The sequence below is a fragment of the Cyanistes caeruleus genome, chromosome 3, assembly GCF_971803275.1.
Source record: "Cyanistes caeruleus chromosome 3, bCyaCae1.hap1.1, whole genome shotgun sequence".
In the NCBI taxonomy this organism is placed as follows: Eukaryota; Metazoa; Chordata; class Aves; order Passeriformes; family Paridae; genus Cyanistes; species Cyanistes caeruleus.
The window spans coordinates 30110888-30134470 of NC_141703.1; the positions used below are offsets into that span (position 1 = coordinate 30110888).

A 23583-nucleotide genomic window follows, 5' to 3' on the forward strand; every position below is an offset into this window, starting at 1 on the left:
TGAAATATGGACACTGCAGCAGGAGAGAACACTACCAAAACAGAGTTTGCTTGGCCCAAGACTCAGACAGGGCTCCTCTCCCAGCTCCACAAACACATACATCCAGCTTAATGTTGATGGAGACTGGCTTTGACCCATTCCAGCAATGCAAAAGCATCCTTGCCTGGGATCAACACAAGTATTGATCTCTCCCTCCACAGACAACCTTTAACAAACCTGTGGGTACTTTGGCAAGCTGTAGGGCAGAGAGAAGAAGGGGATGTTATGGATGGGCTGACAAATTTCCATGGAATTAAGATACAAGTTTAAATAGAGAAAGGGCATAAGGGAAGGTGGTGGGAGTAGAACAGGAGAAGGAATCTGTCAGCTAACACCTGTCTGATCTGCTGTGAATACAAGGCTGTTATGATCTCTAATTAAGGCTTTCCTTTCATCCTGGACTAATAATAGAGTAACAGCCAAATCATATTGTAACTGTAGCAAGTTTCCTTCCACTGTTGCAGAAACAGAAAACAATATGAGAACAGTGTTGTATACTTTAAAAAAATTAACAAAACAACTGTTTTTCCCCGTCTTCAAATGTGGGAAAGCAAATTTCCTCCTCCACACCCTGAATTTGATCAATATGATCCTTCTATAATTTTTTTTTTTTTTATCATGATTTAAATCAAAATTTAACCCTTTTTTATCTTTTACCTCAGTCTACTGTTTAGAAGTGGGATGCAAAGTAATTTAGGAAAAGAAAAGGCATCTGAGATACTTTTTGGTATCTGCTTTGAGCTTCTAGAGAGACCATGAACTTCAGGAAGTAGAATGTGCTTGATCAAGGAAAGCCAATATGAATAACCACATTTAAAGAGTGCATACGAAATGCTGTGTTTTGGTATACATAGAATATTTGAATATGTTTTTGTGGATGTGGTGCCTAATGTGTTTTCTGTAATGTCTCTGGAAAAGGTAATCAGTATAGAGAAGATGGAGGACACAAGCCTTCTCCCTAATCCCATCATTGTTAGCATAAGGAGTAAGACAGCCTTTCAGTTCATTGAGCTGAAGGACCGTGATACTTTGGTGGAGAACCTGCTCCAGAGGTTAAAAGAGGTGAACTCTGGCAACCCATTGCACTGCAACAACTTGAAAAATAACAATCAGGTACTGAAATTTTATTTTATTATTAATTCAATATGATTATCCATTATTCCACTGTCCTGCCACCTTTGGGAGGCCCCCAAATTGATCTTGAGCCAGTGCTTATCTGATGCCACCTTTAAAGACCTGGCTGGTGGGATAGAGGATACTCACAGCATAGTTGTGATTGACATGCTGGGGAGAGCAGGGACTATGGTCTGCAGCTGGGCTGCCCTTCACAGAAACCTCAGCAGTCTGGAGGAATGGGCTGACAGAGACCCCACAAGGTTCAACAAAAGCAAATGTGAAACCTGGCAAAATAAGCCTGTGTGACAGGAGAGGCTGGGGACTGGTTGGTTGGAGAACAGCTGTGTGGAAAAGGTGGAGGAGTCATGAACAAGTCGAGCCTGTAAGTTAGCAGTGTGCTCTTAGAATGCAGAGGGACAACCCCATACCAGGTTGTATTAGCAGGATTGTAACCAGCAGGCCATGGAATGTTACTATTCCCTTTTACTCAGCATTTAGGAGGCTGATCAGGAGTACTGTGTCCAGTTTTAACTCTGCTGCATTACACTTGGAAAGCGTTGATAACTTGGAGTAAGTCTGGTGGTGGGCTGTAAGGTGGTCAGGGGCTGGAGCACATGCTTTCTAAGGAGAGGTGGAGGGAGCAGGGCTTCCTCAGCCTGTCTTCTGCCAAATAATGGGGAGCTGGAAGATAAAGGCAAACTCTTCTTCGATATGCCAGTTGAAAAACAAGCAGCCACGGCCTCAAGATTTAGCAAGGAAAAATCCAAATAGATAAAAAGGGAGATTTCTTCTCATGGTTAGGTGGAACTGGACAAGGCTTCCCAGAGCAGCAGTGCACTCTGCTTTCTTAAAGCTACTCAATTTGACTGGGCACAGGCCCCAGCAACCAGGGCTGAGGGCTCCTGCTTTGAGCAGGAGGGATTGAAAACAATAGTCCTCTCCAACCTAAATTGTTCTGTGAATTTTTCTTTCAAATCATAACAGTAGAAGAGTGGTAGCCTGTCATCAAGGACACTTAGAATTTGCTAATAGCTTTTGTTTTAAAGTAACAACCCTTTTCCTAACATGCAAATGAATGACAATTTTTATAAAGTCTTGAGTAAGATCTTTCCTCCCGAAGTGTGACAAAGGTTTTGATGCAAAAGGCAAAGAGTAACACAGCTCTGTGTCTTGAGGGCAGCTGAGGATGTAGTTCTAAGTCTTTGCAGTCATTACCACTTTGATTCTGCCTTGCAGAACAGCCTTGCCTTTCCATCCATCTGCACACTGGGGGATGATGAGCCTGCTTGTCTGGGAACAGAGGCTTCACAAGGGAAAGAGAGAAGTGAGTGTGAAAAGGAGAACAACTACTTGCTCAATGCAGAAGCACTAAGGTCAGACTTTCATCAGTCAGGAGTATCAGGCCTTGATTTTGGAAAGGTATGTAACATTTTGGGGAAGCTGTAGGAGTTTGAGGTTTTGTTTTTAAAAAATCTGGGGTTGCATTCAAACAGATAGTCATTTTTAGTAAAATGCACTCTGTATTGGTCAGAAAAGTTAGAAATTGGATAAAAACTTTTCTGTTTGCATGGATTTTTTTTCTTCTCCCTCCTCCCATTTCATTCTGGTGAAATAATTTTAATTTTTTATCCTTGTGTTGTGAATTAGATATGCAAAGTGGGGAAAGGCAAAGTCCTTAGAACAAGCTTCCCATTTCCATTGGCAATGGAATACCTTGTGGAATTTCTAATATGTGAAATGCTTTTGTTTACCAGTTCTCACATGCACATGATCTTTTTTTTAAATATATCTTCTTGTTCCCAGTCTAGGGAGCAAATCAAAGAGAGCCTGTGGGATGACCATTTTGTAGAGTATGGCAGAACCGTGTGCATGTTTCGCACAGAAAAAATCAGAAAACTTGTTGCTATGGGAATTCCTGAATCCTTAAGAGGCAAACTCTGGCTACTTTTCTCAGGTGGGCATGCTTAGAAATGTTGGCTGTAGGCATCATCTGATTCTGGACATGGCAAAACATTTAGGCAAGAAATCTCTCAAGGGAAATTAAATGTCCTTTACATGGAGCCTGTGATACTACTTTAAGGAAGAGATGTGATCTGAACTGAACTAATATATGCAAAGAAGTACCCAGGTATATCTGTAAAAGTTTTATCTCAGGATGATATCATATGATGTACAGAAGAATCAAAATAACATCTTTGTAGTCAATGTAATTTAAAATTAGCATCATGTTTTCATAAAACAATGTTCATCTTCAAGCAGCAATTAGATTGTAGCGTAAACACTGAGTTAGCCCTAGACAAATCAGATTATTGCAAAATAATGACAATCTTAAAGTTGGCAGACCTGCTTCTGCTTCTTGTTGAATGTTGGCAGGGCTTACAGAAACTGGAGATGGAAAAAACAACTCATTTTATCGACAGATATGGCAGAGCCAAAGTGTGCCTACAATATGATCTCAAGTTTAGTCCTTAATCCAATATATGGCATATTCAAACATTTGTAAATGTGGAGCTTTTCCTCCTTGAAGGATGTGAACAGTGCTGACTGCATTTCTTCCAGTAATATGTGTGGATGGTGAGACACTTGGAAGGGGTTGCCCAGAGAAGCTGTGGATGCCCCATCCCTGGAAGTGTTCAAGGCCAGGCTGGATGATGCTTTAAGCAACCTGGTCTTGTGAAAGGTGTCCCTGCCCACAACAGGGGGGTTGGAATGAGATAATCTTGAACCAATACTTTCAACCCAAGTCAATACTTTCTGCTGGAGACACCTTTTGCTCAGTCAAGGTGTTTTGAATGATGTTGTGTCATGTAAGATTTGCTAATACTTAGTTTTCAAGACATGTATTCTGCTAGGAGTTTGTATTTCAGGTCTGAATATTCACAGACCTTGGGCAAAACCATCTTGCTTGTACCCTTTTGAGCAGTAATTCCCACAGCACTTAGGTTCAGCATCCTCCTTATCCTCTCCCATCTTCCCCTTTCTCCCTTCCTGCTGCCTTCAGACGCCGAGACGGATCTCGCCTCGCATCCTGGGTACTACATACATTTGGTGGAGGCATCCATGGGCAAGTGCTGTATGGCAACAGAGGAGATCGAGCGTGACCTGCACCGCTCGCTGCCCGAGCACCCGGCCTTCCAGAGCGAGACGGGGATAGCTGCCCTCAGGAGGGTGCTCACGGCCTACGCACACAGGAACCCCAAAATAGGATACTGCCAGGTGAGACATTGCCAGCGGAATAATGCTCCCTGCTTTTTCTTGCCCTTCTTCCCACTCTCTGTTGTGCCCATGAGAGTGTTTTTAATGGTGCTTTTGATAAATAATGCCCTATTAGTTGGAAAAGTACATAGCTTCACATATTAAATACCATTTTTCCTTGGAGGAAAAGTACATAGGCTCACCAAAAGGCTCATATCCTACCAGTAATACTCCTTCAGCTTTTTGCAAACTGCATTTATAATTACAGGAGGGGAAAAAATTGTTTCTCATGCTTGTTTGTTCAAAAGTGCATTTCTTGGACAATAGTTGGAAGCAGCGCAGGGCGAATTGGCCTGCACAGATGAGATTTATGTAGTGCACTGGGGGCAGAGGCTTAATGAACCTTTCTGACACTTTCTTCCAAAACTGATTATAAATGATGAAAGTACTTTGTCTAGCTGGCCAGCTCCCTGAATTCTGATTAACATGAGAATGGTCCTGATACTGGAATATGGGGCAGTGAAAGCAGCCCCAAAACTTCTTGCAGTATCAGTTACCTGCTTTGTATCTTGGCAAATCCAGTACTATGCTTTTGTTCATTGTTTCCTATTGCTCTTATGAAAAGCTCAAGTATACATAGCTTGGAAAACTTGCTACATCTTTGGGTTGCAATTATGTATTTACTGTCTATTTTCTCTTTTTCTTGCTGTTTTTTTTCTTAGTTCTTTATATCCTGTTAGGCTACTTTTCTTTCTGTAAGAATAGCCACAGTTGAGCTTTTGTCAGTAGGATTTGCTGTCATTAACAAATGCCATTTTCTGCTTTGCTCTTGTAAGTCTATGAATATTTTGACCTCCGTGTTGCTGCTGTATGCCAAAGAGGAAGAAGCCTTTTGGCTGCTGGTTGCTGTGTGTGAGCGGATGCTGCCGGATTACTTCAACCACCGAGTGATAGGTGAGCTTGTGTTCATTGTCTTGCAGACTGGGAAGGGGCAGCCATATGGCACAGGGGTGGGGAAAATGCTAAGGGTCAGTTGGGGTCCAGACCCCATGGATGAGGTGCTCCATCTGTTTATGTGGTATGCAGGGACAGCAGCAGTGGTTGCTCAGATTCCAGCCAGGGTTGGTTTTGGTCTGAAGGGTTTGAACAGCACGATCTGTAAATATATGCTCAACTTTACAGTTTGTTGTTTTTCTTCCCTGTTGGTCAGGAGATGGTGACACTTTTGCCTTTCACATAAATATAAGAGCTTGTGGGTTTTGGCTGGGAGCATGCAGTGTTAGAGACTCGAGCTGTTTAAGATGAACCTAGAAAAGATCTGCTTTGTGATCTGAACTGTCTGAATTGCCCGGCTGCTGGAGCAATGCAAGCTTGCATCTACACTAGCCCTCTGTAATGAGGGCTGATACAAGTCCCTCTGCCATGCACTGTGTGTGCTGTGTCTCCTGAATAGTGCCATTATTTTAAAGATTGTTGTGCAGACTGCATAATGCACAGAAAGAGAGGGGCTGAGCAGTATTTGCTCTTTGCAGTCACTTCCTTCCCTTACAAGAAATGCTTGATAGCTTTTCCCTTTTTAATGCTAACCTTAGACTGTAGCTGCAGCATCTGCTGTTACAGCCTTGCTGTGGCAAAGGGAAGGACCAGGGTCACGTGTGAGCATGTGAGGATAGGAGCAAATCCCTGGCAGTAGTGGTTCTAGCTAGAAATGGTCTGGGCACTCTTGTGATGCCTTTGGAGAGGAAAGAGATATTTGAGAAGATTTCCAGTCTTTTCCTTGAAGGATGGGGTTGTCTTACCTCCCTCCAGACACTGTCACTGCTCAGTTTCTGTCTTGTCACTGAACTGGCAAGAAGGTAAGTTAAAGCTGAGTTATTCCCAAGTTTAGCTGGATGCTTGGCATGTTTTGTGGTGCTTTGAATGCCATTGGTATTTTCTGCTAGTGGACTGGGCATTGTACCTGTCCCATTTGTCAGAATTTTTCTTCTTGTCTCCAAACATGACTTTAAACTGCTATTTTGATAACTGACTTCCATGTTTGTCTGTCTCCTTCCTTGATTAAAGGAGGAACTCAGCTTTATCGGTACTCAAGCGTTTCTAGATATCAACAGCATGCTTTGGATTACTCATAACTTTGATACTTGGGTTATTGCCCTTAAGTAGCTCTCCCTGCCCAGCCTAATGAATTGTCTCACCTGGCCAGCCTTGAGTCGTTCTTAATTTGTGTTTTGTATCTTGCCTATCAATTGTCATGGCTACAGCCTACTTTGTTTAAGTGCTGAAAGTTTTGGTTGTCCTGTCTCTCTGTTTTCTGGCCTTTAGCCCAAGGAAAGAGTACTTTCCTTGTCTCTCTACTGCCATGGCTAACCACAGTGTGAAGAGCCAGGAGTTCAGCTTGGAAGTTGCCCTGCTCTCCTTGGCTAAGTGGCACTGGTGCAGTTTTGCAGCATGGTTACTTCACTGAGCACTTATTTCTGCAGCTCTGCTTTACCCTAGAACGTAACGTGCCCAAATCCATGCTACTGATCTTCTCCACCCTGCCCCTCCTCTGGTTCCTGTTGCTTGAGTTAGTGTTCCTGGCTCTGCATTTCAGTCAACCTTCTTTTTTGATTTGCAACCAGCTCTTGTCCAAACTTTGTATTGTTTCTTCCTGCATAACACTTCCAAGACCCAACTTTTCCTCTCTGTGCACCCTGCCAATACTGTTGTCCAGATTTTGATCTCTATAACTTTGGCGATCTCTGACCTTGCTACTCGTCACTGGCTTTTCCTCTTCAGTGTCAGCCAATAATCTCTACAGTCCAAACAGCTATGAATTAATGACCTTGGTTATAATAGGCCTTCTTAGCTTCCTTTTGTCTCGGACCCTTTCTTTATGACTTTTCAAAATCTTCTATTTACTTATGTGTATGTTTATTTAGTTAGTTAGAATTTTTGCTTTCAAAACTTAGGCAATTCAGTCCTACTCAACCTTTTTGCTTTCATGTCCCTCTATCAGCCTTGCCAGCTCTGACCCCTTTCAGAAGCTTTTTCATTATTTCACTGCTTGCAAATGGGAAAAGCCTGGAGGCAGGTCTCCTCCTTCAGGAATTCTCCTCTGTCCTTCTCCTCTCTGCAATGCATAGAGGAAATTATAGGCTGATAGGTACAAGATAGAAACAAATTGTATATGGGTCAAGAGGGATGGCAAGGGTCAGGCATATCCTGTTCTCAATACCATGACTTTTCCATCCCCTGCATAAACCAGCAGGGCATCTTACCTCACTTTACCTGACAGACTGTCATCAACTTGACACTGTAATTCCTGAAACACTGAAAACATTATTTCATTTCTCTGATTTGCCTTTTCAGTCCTGAGGATGTCATTTATCTTGCATCTAAGATCATATTTTTTCAAATGGATGCCCTGGTATTTTCCTACCTCATTATTATCTCATGCTGTAATACAGATTGATTTGCTCAGATTTCATGCTTTCTGGGAAAAAATGGACAAAAAAGTTCATTTTAATAAGTCTTTTACTTTCATCTACAGTGGCAACACTTATTATAAGAAGATCTGTGAAAGATCTGGGCAGTGTTACATGTTCCTCTGGTTTTGCCAGTTCTGTTTCTGAATCTGGAATAATCTATTTATATATGTTTTGCCTATCTGTCTCTGGCTTCCTTCAAACACATCTAAATCCAGCTCTGTTTTTTGGGTCTGTGTTAACTATGGCTATTAAATTGTTTGCGTTAAGCTTATTAAAGAAGCCAAACAAAAATTGTCCTCGGTTGAGTAACTCCAGTCTGTTTTTCTCCTTTTCTTCAATCTTACAGGAGGCTTTTTCTTCAAAGCATCATGCTTGATGTGTTTCTCAAAAGCTTTTTGGATGTCCATATGCTTTTATTTTTGATTTGTGGTGCTGTAATGTTTGTTCAGTCACCAGCAGAAGCTCTTTATGGCCTGATGTGAAAGATTCTAAGACCGAGAAATGTCATAGCTATTTTTTTCCTGTGATTTGGATGCAAAGCCAAAATATGCTGGCTCTCTGCCACAAATTGTCCAGGTTATATTCTGCTTTTGAGCAACAGAAGTTTTGAGTGCTAGGGATATATATGTGTCAGCAATTAAAATTGTACCCTAATATTAGCAGAATATGGACTGTAAGAAAGAAATGAAATAACTTGAAAGACAAAAAATTGATAAGCTAGCTGCATTTTGTATTCAGGATATTTTTAACTTGCAGTGTCTTTGGTCAAAGCCCTGATGTGGCAGATTGGTTTGTAGACACAGTCCACTTCATTGAGAAGAAACTATGTTGATTCTATAACTGCTGCTGACAAAGCAGAACTGAGCTAGTAGCTAAACCTGAGCCCAGATCTGTTCCTTTTGGAAAGACTGGTTGGGACAGTTAGGAAATCTTTTATCTGGGCATTGCAGAAATCTTTTGTTCTTTATGCTTAGATATGAACGTGTGTAAGTATATATTTGTATCTGTGCATGTACTTTTGTGTAAATATTATTCTTCCCGCTTGGTGTGTGTAGCCATATCTGGACTTCCATCCTATATTTTCTCACTTAGGGCAAAAGCTTTGCTGCCCACTTGCTTGAGTACACACATTGGAGAGGAATGTTTACTGTCTTACTTATACTGCGTACATCCCAAGTGGAGCAATGAACTGCTTTACGATTGCTTTTGCTAGCACTGAATTACTATGTGCTCTTGTAGCCAAGACCAACAGCTGCTGCTGTTGCTATTTCATTGCACCCTGAAGGCACTTAGGAGAATTAACACACTTTTTGCAGAAAGTTGTACAGTAAGGATTAAGGACACAAGAGCTGGGCTGAGATCCCAGCAGGAAGAAAATGGCATTTTTCATTGTAGATGCTTATGTATCTCGCCAGTTTAAATTATAGGAAAGTCTTGCAGTTAATAGTTGACAGCAGTAATTATCTTAAAAAATATTTTTTCCTATGTCTGTCCTGGCTAATACTTGTTCCTTTATGACTTGTAGGTGCTCAGGTAGACCAGTCAGTGTTTGAAGAGCTTATAAAAGAGCAACTTCCAGAGCTGGCTGAACATATGAAGGATCTGACAGCCCTAGCTTCCATCTCTCTTTCCTGGTTCCTTACCCTTTTCCTCAGCATCATGCCCCTGGAAAGTGCTGTGAATGTTGTGGACTGCTTCTTCTATGATGGCATCAAAGCCATTTTCCAGCTGGGCTTGGCCATACTGGAAGCCAACGCTGTGGATCTGTGTAACAGCAAGGATGATGGGCAGGCCCTGATGATCCTGAGCAGGTATGGCCGCAGAGGAGTGCTCCTTCCCTCACAAGCAGTTCTGCCCTAAAACAAAGGCATTGCTCAGTAGGCACCAGGGCCCCTCTGTGTCACCCTGCTGCTGCTGCTGTCGCAGTGTCTGCCTTAAACAATGGCTTTGTACATCAGACAAATGAGATGTCCTGTGAAATTTCCTGGCACTGCTGAGATGTGCATCGCCTGCGTCAGTGTGCAATATTTACTGCTGCTCTTCGTGCCGTCCCTAGACTGACAGGCTTCCTGCTCCAGACTTCAAGGAGACAGAAGTTTTCTTCCTTGGGCACTATTTAGTCATTTGGCTGGCTTGCTGTTCCTCAGATGAGTAATCACAAAGGCATTTTTGAAAAATTTAGCTTGCCCAAAACTCAATTTATTTCTAAGTCTGAGCCATAAGACTTGTTTGCTTATTTGAATTGAGAACAGCACAGTGCAATGTGATCTGTGTCCTTACATATTTCCTCCCTTCAGGTTTTTAGAGCATGTCAAAAACGAGGAAAGCCCTCTGCCACCTATTGGTAATCACCATGCATTCTTCAGTGACGATCAGGAATCCTCTCCAGTGACTGAAATAGCAAACCTGATTCATGACTCGTATGAGGTAAAATAATTATTTCTATCTACTAGTCAGTTAAGTTAGAATTTTCAAGAAGAAAGTTAAACTCAGCTTGGATGCTTTGAGAATTAATACACGTTTACAGATTCCTTGACTAAAGTGCTCTCATGCACAAGACTAGGTATAGTATGAAGACCTAGATTAATTAGAGACTGGGTATGCTTTTTCTTCAAGGTCTCACTGCACTTTAAAAGCTGTATTTTCAATTAATACAAGTATCATAAAATAACACAGATAATAAACTTCTGTTCCTCTCCTACAGAAATTTGGAGACCACTCTGTGGAACAGATAGAGCACATGCGCTACAAACACCGGATCCGTGTCCTGCAGAGCCACGAAGATACAACCAAGCAGAATGTGGTGAGCAGGGTATTATTTTGTCTGAGGTAGCTCAGCATTACCTCTGGGGACACACAGGTTTAGTTTTTAAAAAGGTGCCACCAGGTCTTGAAAAATCATGGCTGACTCTGCAAAGAGCTCTTTTCTGGGATACTGATGGTTTTGCTTAGGCAGCCATGTGCGTTATTATAGTTTAGGGTGGCTTTAAAGTTCTGAACAACCACAGGACTGTCCAAGCCAGCACCTTATCTGTGACTGTGGCGCCCTTGGGAGATGCCTGGGGAAGAGTGTGAGGAGAGACAGCACTATCCGATGCATCCCCAGCCTCTGTGACCTGTAGCTTAGGGACTTCCTGTCTTTGTTTCTAATAGCCCTTGAGGGATTTCTCTTTTCATGGATCTGTCCAACTGGTGAACCTAAAGAAGGGGGAAGCAGCACAAAGGTTTTTTTTAATAGTGGTTTTCAGCTGTTCCACATAAGTACATCTCATGAGTTTGCCCATGTCAGTGATGTCACTAACATGATTTTCTTTCTTTTTAAGCTCCGAGTTGTCATCCCAGATGTTTCAATTCTTCCTGAAGATTTAGAGGAATTGTATGACTTGTTCAAGGTTGGTCTCCCTGAAAAGCAGGGGATGCACCTCACTGAGGCTCCTTTGGGCGTAACTTGGCAGTGCAGCACTGACCTCCCATCCTCTGCCTGGGCTGTGCTCCCTGGGTAGGATCTTGCCATTTTGTCCTTTCTGTGGCTGTGCAGTTGTTGAAGATGAATAGTAATGTACTGATGCTTCTGACAACTGCTCCAGACTTTCTTTCTTTCTAATTTTCTGCTTGGAAATGGTCCCTGACAAGTTAGGTTCTGTTAACTTTCACATGCAAAATAAATCAAATATTATGTAGCGCTTGGTAGTGCTTTTCAATCCTGCTCTGTAAATGCTCTTTAAAGGCAGACTCTCTTTTCCATGGGGGAAGAAAACTCAAAACCCCACAACCTTGTGTCCTTGCCATTTGTCCAAGTTTTCTAATAGGTGGGGTTTTTTTGTTTGTTTGTTTTAACTAAAAGCAGTTTCAGTTCCTTTCTGTTAAGCTGATGTTTGATAAAACTTATTTTAAGTTTGGAGACAGGGACATCTAATCTTATACAACTATACTTGATGTAGAAGTCCAAGCTGTAATTATTTCCCTTAACAGACCATTTCTTCTGTGTATTGTTCATAGCCACAAATACTGCGAATATGACTGTGGTATGTTGTTAGTGTTACACAGCTTTGTCGCCAAGAGCAGCTGTATCCTGCCTCCATTAGTGGTTGTAAGATGATGCTGCTGGGGCTTGTTCTTCAGTGCATCCCTCCTGCTCCTCACTGCTGGTTTTGATCTTTGACTAGCTCACACTCCCCTACTTTCATTTTCTGGTAGTGGTTCCTTTTTTGTTATGTCCCTTGCTCTCCCAGGGACAGCTTGCTTTGTTGGGACTCTTTGTTTTGCCTGTCCCTAACAGAAGACTAATGGTACAGTATCCAAATGGAGAGGTCTGAGAGAGAATAAATGAGCAGGTCAAATCTACGCTTATTCCATATTTTTTGTGACCCTCTGTACCTTTGGCTTCTAAGGGACATCCTGGGTCAGATGTGGTTAAACAGAGTTTCAGTAGCCCGCAGTGAATTTTCTTTCAAGAATCTGCCCAGTCTCCCTTCATGTTTATTAATTTTCCGTTGGAAATTGTGAGAGTGGCTGGCTGCTCTGATGAAAGATTTGCTTTTTCACACAGGAATGGTGTTGGTATCACTATGACACCTTGCACAGAGCGAATTTTGAGCACGTTACAGCGTAGTTTGACGTGAATGCCTTTTTCTGCTGGTCGTGCTCTCTGCAGCTGCACCCTGCAACAACTGCTCTCGTGTCTCCGATTTCTCCTAGAGAGAACATTTAATCAGGTGCTACTGGGAAAGCAGGAGCGCGGTGTCGGAGCGCCACGACCCCAGCAGGCCGTACGCCGAGCAGTACCGCATCGACGCCCAGCAGTTCGCCAGCCTCTACCGCCTGCTCTCGCCCTGGACCTGCGGGGAGCACACCGAGCTCCTCGCCCACAGGACCTTCCGCCTCCTGGATGAGAACATGGACCGGCTCATCGAGTTCAAGGGGCTCGCCACCTGCTTGGGTATCGGCTCACTGCAGGCTGGGCTGGGGAGCAGAGAAGGGCGTGGCACATGGGGGAGACAGGGGTGTTAAAATGCCACATAACTGCCAGAGAGGATGGTTTCTAGGGCATGTCATTACCATTATCAGTGACCTTTACTGATTTTTTTTGTTTCAGTCACCTGAAGTCAATTTGATTTAAAAGACAGCCTAAAGGACATGATTGAATGTTGTATAATATTTGATTTCTCAGACAATAGTAATTTTGTTGACAATCTTGTATGAGTTAAGAATTAAACTTGGGTCTGCTAGGAAATCCTCTCTACCCAGTTGTTGCTCTGAGTATAGTTCTGAAATCTCAGTGTACCTTTTTAAAACTGCTTCTTGAAGACTTAACCCTGCACAGCTGACTTCTGCCTGCCTTGCATGTTGACAGTAAGCAGAACAAAAAAAATCTGACCAGCAGTGACTGAGTGTGGTGCTAAGGTTGGTCTTGAGGCCACCAGCTGTCCTAATAGTTGAGACTGCCTGTCCAAAATCTGGCTGAAGAGAAAAGAGGCAGATCTCAACTGTTGTCTGACCCCAAGTGGAAAAAACTGAAATTAAAAGCTCCAGTAAAAATCAATGATTTTGTATTCTTTCCACTTCCAATTTTTAGAATTTTTTATGTGAATACTGAGGCACCCTGTATTCTCTTTTTATTTAATTTTAATGTTCTCCACAGTATTGAGGTAATTTGAAAGTTTAGAATCTAATTTTTACTGGTCATTGAAAATTTGAATTACATTACATGTGAAAAATAGTCACCTCCTTCGGGCTTACTCTGTAGAACAGCAGTAAGGGCTGAAGGAGAGAAATACTAAGAATATGATGTCCCCAACATTATCTGTCTCTCTCACATTTCTGCAGATCTGTGGCAGCAGGCAGCCTTTACTACATTCCCTGTCATTCTCCCTGATATTTTCAAATGATGCTGAAGCTCCATAGGGTTAAGTGCTCCCAGTCTATTTCACAAGAACAAAGACCAAAACAGATGGCTGTCACCTGCTGTTCCTCATTGACAGGCACAACCTGAAGTTATACACTGGCCATATCTTTATTGTCCATATAAACAGTTATCCTTTGGGCACAGAGAGATGCCAGGTTTATTTTAAACTGTGGAAGTAAATGCTCTGATTCACTTCCTTCTTGTTCTTTATTTTCCTTGCAGATGTTATGTATAATGGAGAAATGAATGAAAAGATAAAGTTACTATATAAGCTGCATATCCCACCAGGTAAGAAATCTGAAAGGAAATGAATACCTCAGTTTCCCCCAAAAATCTCTTGCTTCTGGGGAAAAGCTGCTTAATGAAGAACTCCATCTTGCTTTCTTTCAGCTGGGAGCATTTTGTAGTTACACTCACTGTATTTTACAAATTACTCCATTAATTACAAATGAAACCTTTTTGGATGAAGTATATAAATTACAGTGTCAAAGCTCACACATCTGTTGCATTCAGAGATCTTTTGCAGCTAATTATATGGCTGCATACTTACTTCAAGACAAAATACAAGCTGAAATGTTTTTGAATGGCTTGTACTACATATACAGTAGAGATCTCCTTGTATATATCTTAATCCAGTTTTGATTAGGTGACAAAATTCTGTGGTAGCTCCTCTGTGCAAAGTTTTTAATTAAATGTGCAGGTCTTGGCAAGCTTCCAACTGCAGCACAAGTCTAACAGGAACATCGTTTTACAGTGTGATTTAATGAAGTACCTAAAGTGTTTACAAAACATTTTTGCACGATTACTTCGCTTTCTTCAAGTATGTAAATTTCAGAAAAAGAAATAATCATCATGCCAGATTCAAAGGATTGAATTTGTCACATTTCTTGGATAGCTCTCACAGAAAATGAACGAGACAGCCAGTCACCGTTAAAGAATCCTTTGCTATCGACATCAAGACCACTGGTCATTGGAAAATCAAACGGTATGTCCAGAATGGTTCTCTAATGTGAGTGTATGGGATAACCAACTTTCCACCTGTGATCCCTACCATGTTATCTCTGCTCTCTGGGGTTTATTTTGAAATGTAAATTTGCTCCAGTGACTTGAAAATTAATTCTCCTTTTTATGTCTGCTCCAATAAAGGTGATGCAGTAGATTACCAAAAGCAATTGAAGCAGATGCTGAAGGATCTAGCCAAAGAAAAGGATACTAAAACTGAAAAGGAACTGCCAAAAATGAGCCAGGTGTGTACGTTTTAAAGAAGTGTTTTTCAAGAAGTGTACTCAAAATGACATTATTGAATTCAACAGTTTGGTGCTCTCTCATGAAGTGTAACTTCAGCCTGAACTTGGATTCAGTCCTTCAGGCATTGAGGATTGGGCTCCTCTCTGCTCCAGGGAGCAGGTGCTTAAAAACTTTCACTTCCAAAAACTACCTTCCTAGCAGTTCCCTCTGCTCAGATTGGCTGGTGAACAGAACTTCAGACTCACCCACACCTGCAGCAGAACACACAAGCAAACAGGCTTATGCAGGCTGCAAGGCCTCCTCCTCCCAAGCCAAAAAATTCCCAAGAATGCACATTTTTGTTCTGTCTTCCCATACCTCCTCTGCACCAAACCAGTAACTTTTTAGTCCACCACACTGGAACTTGTCTTAGCCAAACGCTGACTAGAACTGCAGGGAAACAGCTGAAGGCTGTCACAATCTTACCGTCTGTTTTCTAATGCCAGTAGCTTTCTGTTGTTGGCATGAGAAAAGCAACTGGAGGGTAAAGGGCCCCATATTAATAAAACAAATATACAGACATGCAAAGAAAGACAGGCTTGCTCCCAGAATCTCTTCTGTGCTTGTGTTACTAAATGAAGTTTTAAATGGGTGGGATGTGTCTAGCCTGGCAGCTCTGCAGGGGCTCATGATCTCAAAAAGGCATCATTTCACTGAGGGCTCACAACTTTCCTAGCAGGATATATGGAGACATACATCCTGCCTAGCCTGATAAATCAGCCATGACGGGTGAGCAAGGGAGAGACAGAAAGGATCTGTGCAGGGAAGATCTCTGAATTGTTTTAGAAGAGTTGGGAAAGGGGAGAGAAACAGCAGAAGGGAAGCTTGCCTGCAGGCCTGTGGATGGCTACTTTGGTTGTAACCCATTCTCTGCAGCAGCCACTAGTAAGGGATTATACCTTGCTTTGTATCTCCCTTGCCCTCAGATCATATGGCAGGTCCCAATTTCCTTCATCAGGGCATCAAAACTTCACTGCCCTCTTCCCTTTCTCATTTCAGCACAGGGTTTCCTAGCAGCACCACTGTGGGTTGAAATCCCTTCACTAACATTTTTTAGAAGCAGTCAGGAGTTAAAAAAGAACATATAAATGTACACAGCATTCCACCTGGCTTTGCACTACCATGCCCCACCTGCCTCCTGCAATGATCCTTAGCATGACTGCTCATGACTTTGATGCTGGTTTTTCATCCTTTACAGAAGGAGTTCATTCAGTTCTGCAAAACGCTGTATAGTATGTTTCATGAAGATCCAGAGGAGAACGATTTGTATCAAGCCATTGCCACTGTGACCACGCTGTTACTTCAGATTGGAGAAGTAGGACAAAGGAGCATCAGCCTGGGGAGTGGATCAGACGAGTTCACTGAGGACTTACAGCCCGAGGCCTCTGCTTCAGACCAGGATGCTGTTTTTACTGACACTGTGAAGACCCCTCACAAAGACTCTCAACCTTCACCTGTGACTGAGGGGGACTGGACTGTCTCTTTTGAACATATTTTAGCCTCTCTCTTGACTGAACAATCATTAGTTAACTTCTTTGAAAAACCCTTAGAACTGAAACCAAAGCTTGAGAATGCAAAGCTAAATCAATACAGTCTCAAAACAAATGGAATAAGCTGCCAGTCACGGAATGAACACGCAAAACCAAGCACGCAGTAGCAGCAAACGTGTCAAAAATGAAATGCACTGAAATTATGCCAAAGGACATAGTGTAAAAGGCTTTCAGTTAGCACTGGACTTCTGGTATTCAATTTGTTGGTCTGTGGTTTTCAGTTTAAGAGCTTTAAAAGCTAAAAGGGTGTGTAGGTTTGTTTTGTACCATTGACTTATGATGTTCTTGTTTTGAATGTAAAAGGAAACATCTGTCTACAGTGTGAAGACACTGAAGCCCTCTTCCATGCTGGGAGAGCAGAGGCTGGCTCCAGTTCTTTTTTTTTTAGGCAGGGGAAAACACTTCTGATCTGCTGTCCAGAGTTTGTTTTGGTTGCCTTTTTTTGCACTAATACTGAAAACTGTTTCAATGCTGGTAATTGAAACTATTTTAATATATTTGATTGTATTCCAATTTTTATGTCTTGCTGAAATGTTAAGTGTACATGGACTGTGCTTCTCATGTTGGTCTGTGAAAACATGCACTTTTCAATAAACTCTTTTTGTACAAGACTGGCATTGACAGTATTTTTTGGTTTAGGGAAGCCAAGTGCCTTTAGTCCCTACTGCTTTACACAAATACCCTGAGGTAGCATGATCACAATTATTTCCACTAATCAAAACCCTGTTTCTGTGTTGCAAACAGAGCTGTTTTGGGAAAAGCCTACTGAGTCTGCCTAAGAGGCCAGTGGGGCACATCATCCACATGAGATTACATAACATGAAATATTGATCTATCAATTTTGGTTGTGTTTTTCTTGCTTTATTTTTAAACAAACTTGACCTTAACTTAAAATAACTGTGTAAAGGCTCTTTAATACCTAGAACAAAACAAACCCACCATGACTCTGCCACCCACAAAGAACATCTGAATCTCCTCCTTATTCCATTCACATGTAAGTCTAGTGTATCTTTAATTAAGAAAATTACACCATTATGTTCAAATTCAAAGAAAGCAAGTAGTACCTGTTCATCTCAATGCTTCACAGTTGAGAGCTTGAAGAGACTGGACAATAAAAACAACTTAAGAATATATTTTAACTTTTTATTGTAATGAAAATCAGTTTAATTTTCATCCACATTGACTGTCTGTAGACCTGCAAAACAAGACATTTTATCACCACCTGTTATATATATATGGAACTCTTCCCAAGAAAGTACACCTACAATTTCAAGGTTAGTCTGCTGATCTACTTCTGGAAGAGCAAACTATATAGACAAGTATTTCTCCAAATATTAAAACAAAAACTTAGCTGCATTACAGAACTGATTTTTCTCAGATGACAAGCAGAGAGGGCTTAACCTGCCTGAGCTTTTGACATCAGATGGGAAAACATAGGAGAACAAACCCTACAACTACCCTAGCGACCGTGGCCCGTGTCTTTCAGTCTCTCAAAATCTACACATCATTTCACTTCCTTTTAATGTGGATTAGGAGCCCTGTTCTCTACAGCAGAGCTAGGTTAAGCCAGTGGTTTGACTCTTGCAGCATGCTTTTCATCTGAATTTTGCACTGCAGGAGGAGCTGTCCTGCTTTGCTTCTTGTTCAGAAAAACATGGCAAGGGAGACGCAGGAACCTTCCTTACCTTTGAATGTTGTGACTGGTACATAGGTAACCAGAGTATACAGCTTGTTGGGTGAATCCTCATCCTCATTGCGCTTTCTGGACAAACGCACGCGGATGCGGTAAGGAACATTCCTAAAATGAAGATGGCAGATTTATTTGCAGTGAAGTATGTACTGGAACCCGTGAATTCATGGAAAGTTCTTTCTCAGCATCATACCAAGAGCAAAATCTTGTACCTTAAGAGACCGTACTATTTGACTTGGAGAAGGTTTTTGTTTGTTTTGCTTGGTTTTATTAAAGTTAGCAGGTAAGATTTAACTGAGCCTTGAGTAAGGTGAATTCATGATCCAGTAGGAGGATGGAGTTAGAAGTGCATCATCAGTCCACTACTGAGGAAATACACCATGAAGATTGTCAAGTGAACATGATCAGCAAGCAGCTGTTGCTAACAAGCATTTCTTACTACAATATAAAGCAGAGAGGAAAAACCCCAACAATCTACCCTGAAAAGCCCAAGGGCCTTCATCAGAAGTCAACAGTTATTGCCTATCTTTATGCCAGAAGTTGTGGAAATTCTAGCGAGCATCAAGCCTGAAACAAGGTCTTATGGGCACAAAACTGATCATCATTTCTTCCTCACAAAGCACATGGAATCAAAACTAAATTGTTTAATGATTTTGTTTGTAATAGGCAAATCACAGCTCAGTGCCCTCACCTAATAATGGCCAAAATATGGTGTTGAGGGGAAATGCAAATTTTTTTTCTCCACACCATTTTTTACATAACCCACCATCTCAAACTCAAGATTTCAGGAAACTCCTGCTCAAAGTACTTTGCTCCACAGAATATGTGAACGAACCTCCTCCTCCATGCTGCAACAGCCCTTTCAAGAACATCAGGTGGACATTAATTTAGACACCAGAACTGGCTTTGCTGTACTCCCTTCCTGTCAAAGTCAAAAGCATTTTTCACTATTTTATGTGGATCACTGACTATCATACCAGCCAACATGGTGATTTTAGCCTCTGCTGATCTTTCCAGAGGAAGATACTTTACTTTGCTTACATTATGTATTCTAACTAGTAAAAACAGCAGACTCACACTGGAAAGACAGATGTGGCAATTCCTTGCTCCACAGACTGCACTTGTAGCAGCTAATACCAGTCAGTAAGGAAGTCTTGGTTAGCAGCCTCACTACAAAGCTCTGGAGATACGGATGCTGTCTCCTGGTTCCACTGCTGCTTCACTCCCTATGAACTGCGCAGTTTAACAGGACAGAAAGCCCCTGCCTGCAAGACCCAGTAACTCAGTCTCATCCTCCAGTTCTGCTTTTGAAGGAAGGGTCGACCACACAATGCCAGGCAAAGCATTCTATGTAAGTCATATTCCAGACTTAGGGATCTAATTCCCAGAAGACATGGTTTAAACCCATTTGCATCTCTCAGAGCATCAATCCAGATCAGTTAACCTTTTATTACAGTTTAAGAAGTCCCACTCCCCACAAGAGTTCTTTTGGACCATGTTTATGCACGTTGAATCAGCTGCCTTTCTAGCCGTGATTTAACAGATGTTGTAGTTTTTGGTCCCCAAACTACTTACTTATTTGTACTTGCAAGAAAAGATTAATGGCCCTGTTGAAAATACACCTGTGCAGCATTTGTTCAGCATGCCTCAAAACCTAATCCTGTTCAGATGCACTACACAAATTCCACTAGCCTGGGATTGTGGTATCACTAAAAGGTCATGTTTATAAAAACTGCTGCAACAGGGATCAAGGTACTACAAGGTACTAATTTGGGTATTACAATACCCCAATCCTTTCTCTTTCCTGCCCTCCATTCCCAAACCTGCATTCCTTCTTACCTTTGCTTTATTCTTATTAAAAGGAGAAGGAAGTTCTTTCAATCCCACAGTTAACCAAAGCTTTGTTACAAATATGCCAGGACAGCTGATGAGAACACAGAGGTGACAAACCCACCTTATTCCTTTAGCCCAGACTGCTTTGTTCAATCTGGTATCAATGCGAACGTCAGGAGTCCCCATCTCCTTCATCGCAAATTTACGGATTTCCTTGAGAGCGCGTGGTGCTCGCTTCTTGAAGCCCCTGGGACAAACACAAGAGCCATTTCTTTAACTTCAGGACACTGTCAGCACTAGGTACTTGTTCCATGTGTTCTCCAAACATACAACCCCACAAAGCATTGAGCTTAACAGCTGCACCAGCCTGACTAGAACTTCACCCTGGCAGGCAGATGCTAACTTCAATAGAAACCATTTATACTTAGGTAGAATAATTTCAGTAAAATTTTGCAGCCACAAGATCTCCTGGATTTTAAGCCTTCATTTTAATGTCAACATATCTGAATATCTCAGTAACACTGAAGTGTCACAGGCACTCTGAATAAAAGCCCTATGAACAAAGCAGTGCAGCAATAGTAACATAAACATGACAGAACTGTATCAGCATTGAAATAAACAGCAGAAGAACAAAACTGATGTTATCTGAATATCAGCTTTTGCTGAACAGTACTTGATTATTTTCTTTCACGCTATCAGGACTGCACCACCATCAGAACTGGTTTTTTTCCTCAGTATAGCCTGGTCTCATGCCCATTATGGCCAGACCCTGCAGGACTGGGCATCCACAGCTGAAGTAAGAGCTGCACCATGAGTTTTGCCATATCTATTATACCCATGCTGAGACACGGGGCTGTGCCAGTAGTGCTTGAGGTCCCACAGTGTCCACAGGTCCCATATTCAGTTATATTATGTGCACACTGTTGTCGATACTTTGTGCTAGAAATGGGAAGTGGGTACTTGATCACAAGTGAGACAAGCATTAAATAAAAAGCATTTAACACTAGCATATCATGCCCAAAAAGAAAGGTGGACAGCAGGATCATGAGCATTAACACAGAAAGTGTTGATTGTGCCAATCAACAGGTAAGGCCAGAACATCTTACTGCCATTTAAAGAGTACCACTGCCTCCCATTCTCCAGCCATGGTTTTGCAGTGCTCCACTGCCTCATTTCTCTCCTATTCCATGTTAACTTTAGCCACTGCACCAATTGTCTGGATTTGGATGGTGTCATCCAGGTGCTTGCAGGCATACACAGAATCCAAGGGCACTGCAGTTTCCTCTGAAGCACTTCTCCACTACACTATTTCATGAGGTTCAACATCTGGTCAATTAAAACTCTTAAAACTACTCTTGCTTACACACAACAAATATCCTTTAACCCAGATCATACCCCAATCTACACCTCACACAATTTTGTGATAAACATGAAGCCAATAATTTAATTTCTGAAACTTTCTCAGAGGGCATTTGCTTGGGAAAGAATGACAACCTGTGCACAGAAGTAACTCGATCTAACTTTAATTCCCAGAACACTCACAATCACAGAAACAGGCTTATTCCTGAAAGCCACAAGCCAAGTCTGGGGCTGCACAGGTACAGAGCTGCTGCCTCGGGACACAACCGAGGCACAAGGGACCACAAACACAATGCTCTAAGGACAGTCCTTTTCTGCTCTTTAAAACCTACTGAATCCATTACCAAATGCCACTTCACAGAAGGCAAATTTCACTGATAAAAACTTACACGCCATGGATTCTCTTGTGAATGTTGATGGTGTATTCCCGAGTTACTACTTCGTTGATGGCAGAGCGCCCCTTCTTCTTCTCGCCGCCTTTCTTTGCGGGAGCCATCTCAGCGACGCTGAAAGGCACCACGTACACATCACACAACGCAGATCTCGGGCCTTCCCCGTCCCCCCCTCTCCCGCCGTCCCCAGCCCATTACAAACCGCACAATTCCCACATTCAGAAACTTAAACCCAAGCTTCCGTAAGCCCCGGGGTCGCACCAGTCGCAGGCTTCACGCATCAAGTTCCCGGCATCACAGATGCTTTACTTGCATCTCCCTGAGAAGGGCAGCAAGCACATCCGAGACTCTTCGACCATCTCGCATTAACATCGGCCTCCTGGCCAGCCCCAAGCCCTGTCCCTCTGCATGGCGACCCAGGAGCTCAGCTCAGCCCGCCCCGGAATGAACACGACGGGGCCAGACCCGCTCCTCCAAGGGGCATCAGCACGGGCCGTATCCCCGTCCCATGAGTCCCGCAGGCCTCCCCGGGCCTGGGGAGGGCAGGAGAGGAGCCCCGTTCCCGCCGAACGCGGACGCGCCGGGAGATCCCAGCCGGTGCCCTCCTTGCCCGGCCGCCCCCCATGCCGGGCCGGGCCGCGTTCCCGCCGCGCCGCGGGGTCGGCGGGGCCGATGGAGGCGGATTCGGCGGGACCAGCCCCGGCCCACACTCACCCTGCCCGGGCACCGGCCGGAAAGGAGCGCGCGGGGCACGCTGGGAAACAGGAGCGCTTCCGGGATGAGGCTGGGAAGCGACTGCGCCGGCGGCAGGAGGGGCAGGCCTGGGGGCGGTGTCAGTGTGTGCCTGTACCGGGGTGTTCACTGGGCCGGTGTCAGTGTGTGCCTGTACCGGGGTGTTCATTGGGGCCGTGTCAGTGTGTGCCTGTACCGGGGTGTTCACTGGGGCCGTGTCAGTGTGTGCCCGTACCGGGGTGTTCACTGGGGCCGTGTCAGTGTGTGCCCGGACCGGGGTGTTCACTGAGGCCGTGTCAGTGTGTGCCTGTACCGGGGTGTTCATTGGGGCCGTGTCAGTGTGTGCCCGTACCGGGGTGTTCACTGGGGCCGTGTCAGTGTGTGCCTGTACCAGGGTGTTCACTGGGCCGTGTCAGTGTGTGCCTGTACCGGGGTGTTCACTGGGCCGTGTCAGTGTGTGCCCGTACCGGGGTGTTCACTGAGGCGGTGTCAGTGTGTGCCCGGACCGGGGTGTTCACTGGGCCGTGTCAGTGTGTGCCTGTACCGGGGTGTTCATTGGGCCGGTGTCAGTGTGTGCCTGTACCGGGGTGTTCACTGGGGCCGTGTCAGTGTGTGCCTGTACCGGGGTGTTCACTGAGGCCGTGTCTGTGTGTGTCCGGACCGGGGTGTTCACTGAGGCCGTGTCTGTGTGTGTCCGGACCGGGGTGTTCACTGGGGCCATGTCAGTGTGTGCCCGGACCAGGATGTTCACTGGGGCCATGTCAGTGTGTGCCTGTACCGGGGTGTTCGCTGGGGCCGTGTCAGTGTGTGTGCCTGTACCGGGGTGTTCGCTGGGGCCGTGTCTGTGTGTGTGCCTGTACCGGGGTGTTCGCTGGGGCCGTGTCTGTGTGTGCCCGGACCGCGGATGTTCGGTGCCCGCCCACCCGCTTCCTGTGTAGGGTCTGTCCGTTTTCCTTGGGGTGGTGTGTGAGGAGGTCAGCTTGGCGCAGTGGTGCTTCCAGCAAGCATTGTGCCC

General features: G+C 43.6%; 2 protein-coding genes across 7 annotated transcripts in view; one reads left to right on the forward strand and one right to left on the reverse strand.

Annotated features, from left to right (window-relative positions):
- The window catches only part of TBC1D8 (TBC1 domain family member 8), a 68826-nt gene extending 51655 nt beyond the window's left edge, over positions 1 to 17171 (forward strand). For all 6 annotated transcript variants that reach the window (XM_086880431.1, XM_086880430.1, XM_086880434.1 and 3 more), the window contains 14 exons: positions 958 to 1152; positions 2392 to 2574; positions 2959 to 3109; positions 4157 to 4371; positions 5187 to 5304; positions 9346 to 9631; positions 10118 to 10247; positions 10525 to 10623; positions 11144 to 11212; positions 12519 to 12759; positions 13948 to 14013; positions 14621 to 14710; positions 14872 to 14972; positions 16211 to 17171. In XM_086880431.1, coding sequence (XP_086736557.1) covers positions 958 to 1152; positions 2392 to 2574; positions 2959 to 3109; positions 4157 to 4371; positions 5187 to 5304; positions 9346 to 9631; positions 10118 to 10247; positions 10525 to 10623; positions 11144 to 11212; positions 12519 to 12759; positions 13948 to 14013; positions 14621 to 14710; positions 14872 to 14972; positions 16211 to 16669 — 2403 coding nt within the window. In that variant the 3' untranslated portion in view covers positions 16670 to 17171. The remainder of the gene's footprint in view (positions 1 to 957; positions 1153 to 2391; positions 2575 to 2958; positions 3110 to 4156; positions 4372 to 5186; positions 5305 to 9345; positions 9632 to 10117; positions 10248 to 10524; positions 10624 to 11143; positions 11213 to 12518; positions 12760 to 13947; positions 14014 to 14620; positions 14711 to 14871; positions 14973 to 16210) is intronic.
- A 520-nt stretch (positions 17172 to 17691) lies between these two features.
- RPL31 (ribosomal protein L31) lies at positions 17692 to 22636 on the reverse strand. Its single transcript, XM_086880440.1, has 5 exons — positions 22551 to 22636; positions 21834 to 21950; positions 20207 to 20332; positions 18248 to 18360; positions 17692 to 17757 (listed from the first exon to the last, which is right to left on the reverse strand). The coding sequence occupies exons 2-5, from the start codon at positions 21938 to 21940 to the stop codon at positions 17726 to 17728; spliced, it is 378 nt and encodes a 125-aa protein (XP_086736566.1). The 5' UTR covers positions 21941 to 21950; positions 22551 to 22636; the 3' UTR covers positions 17692 to 17725.
- Between the last annotated feature and the right edge of the window lie 947 nt (positions 22637 to 23583).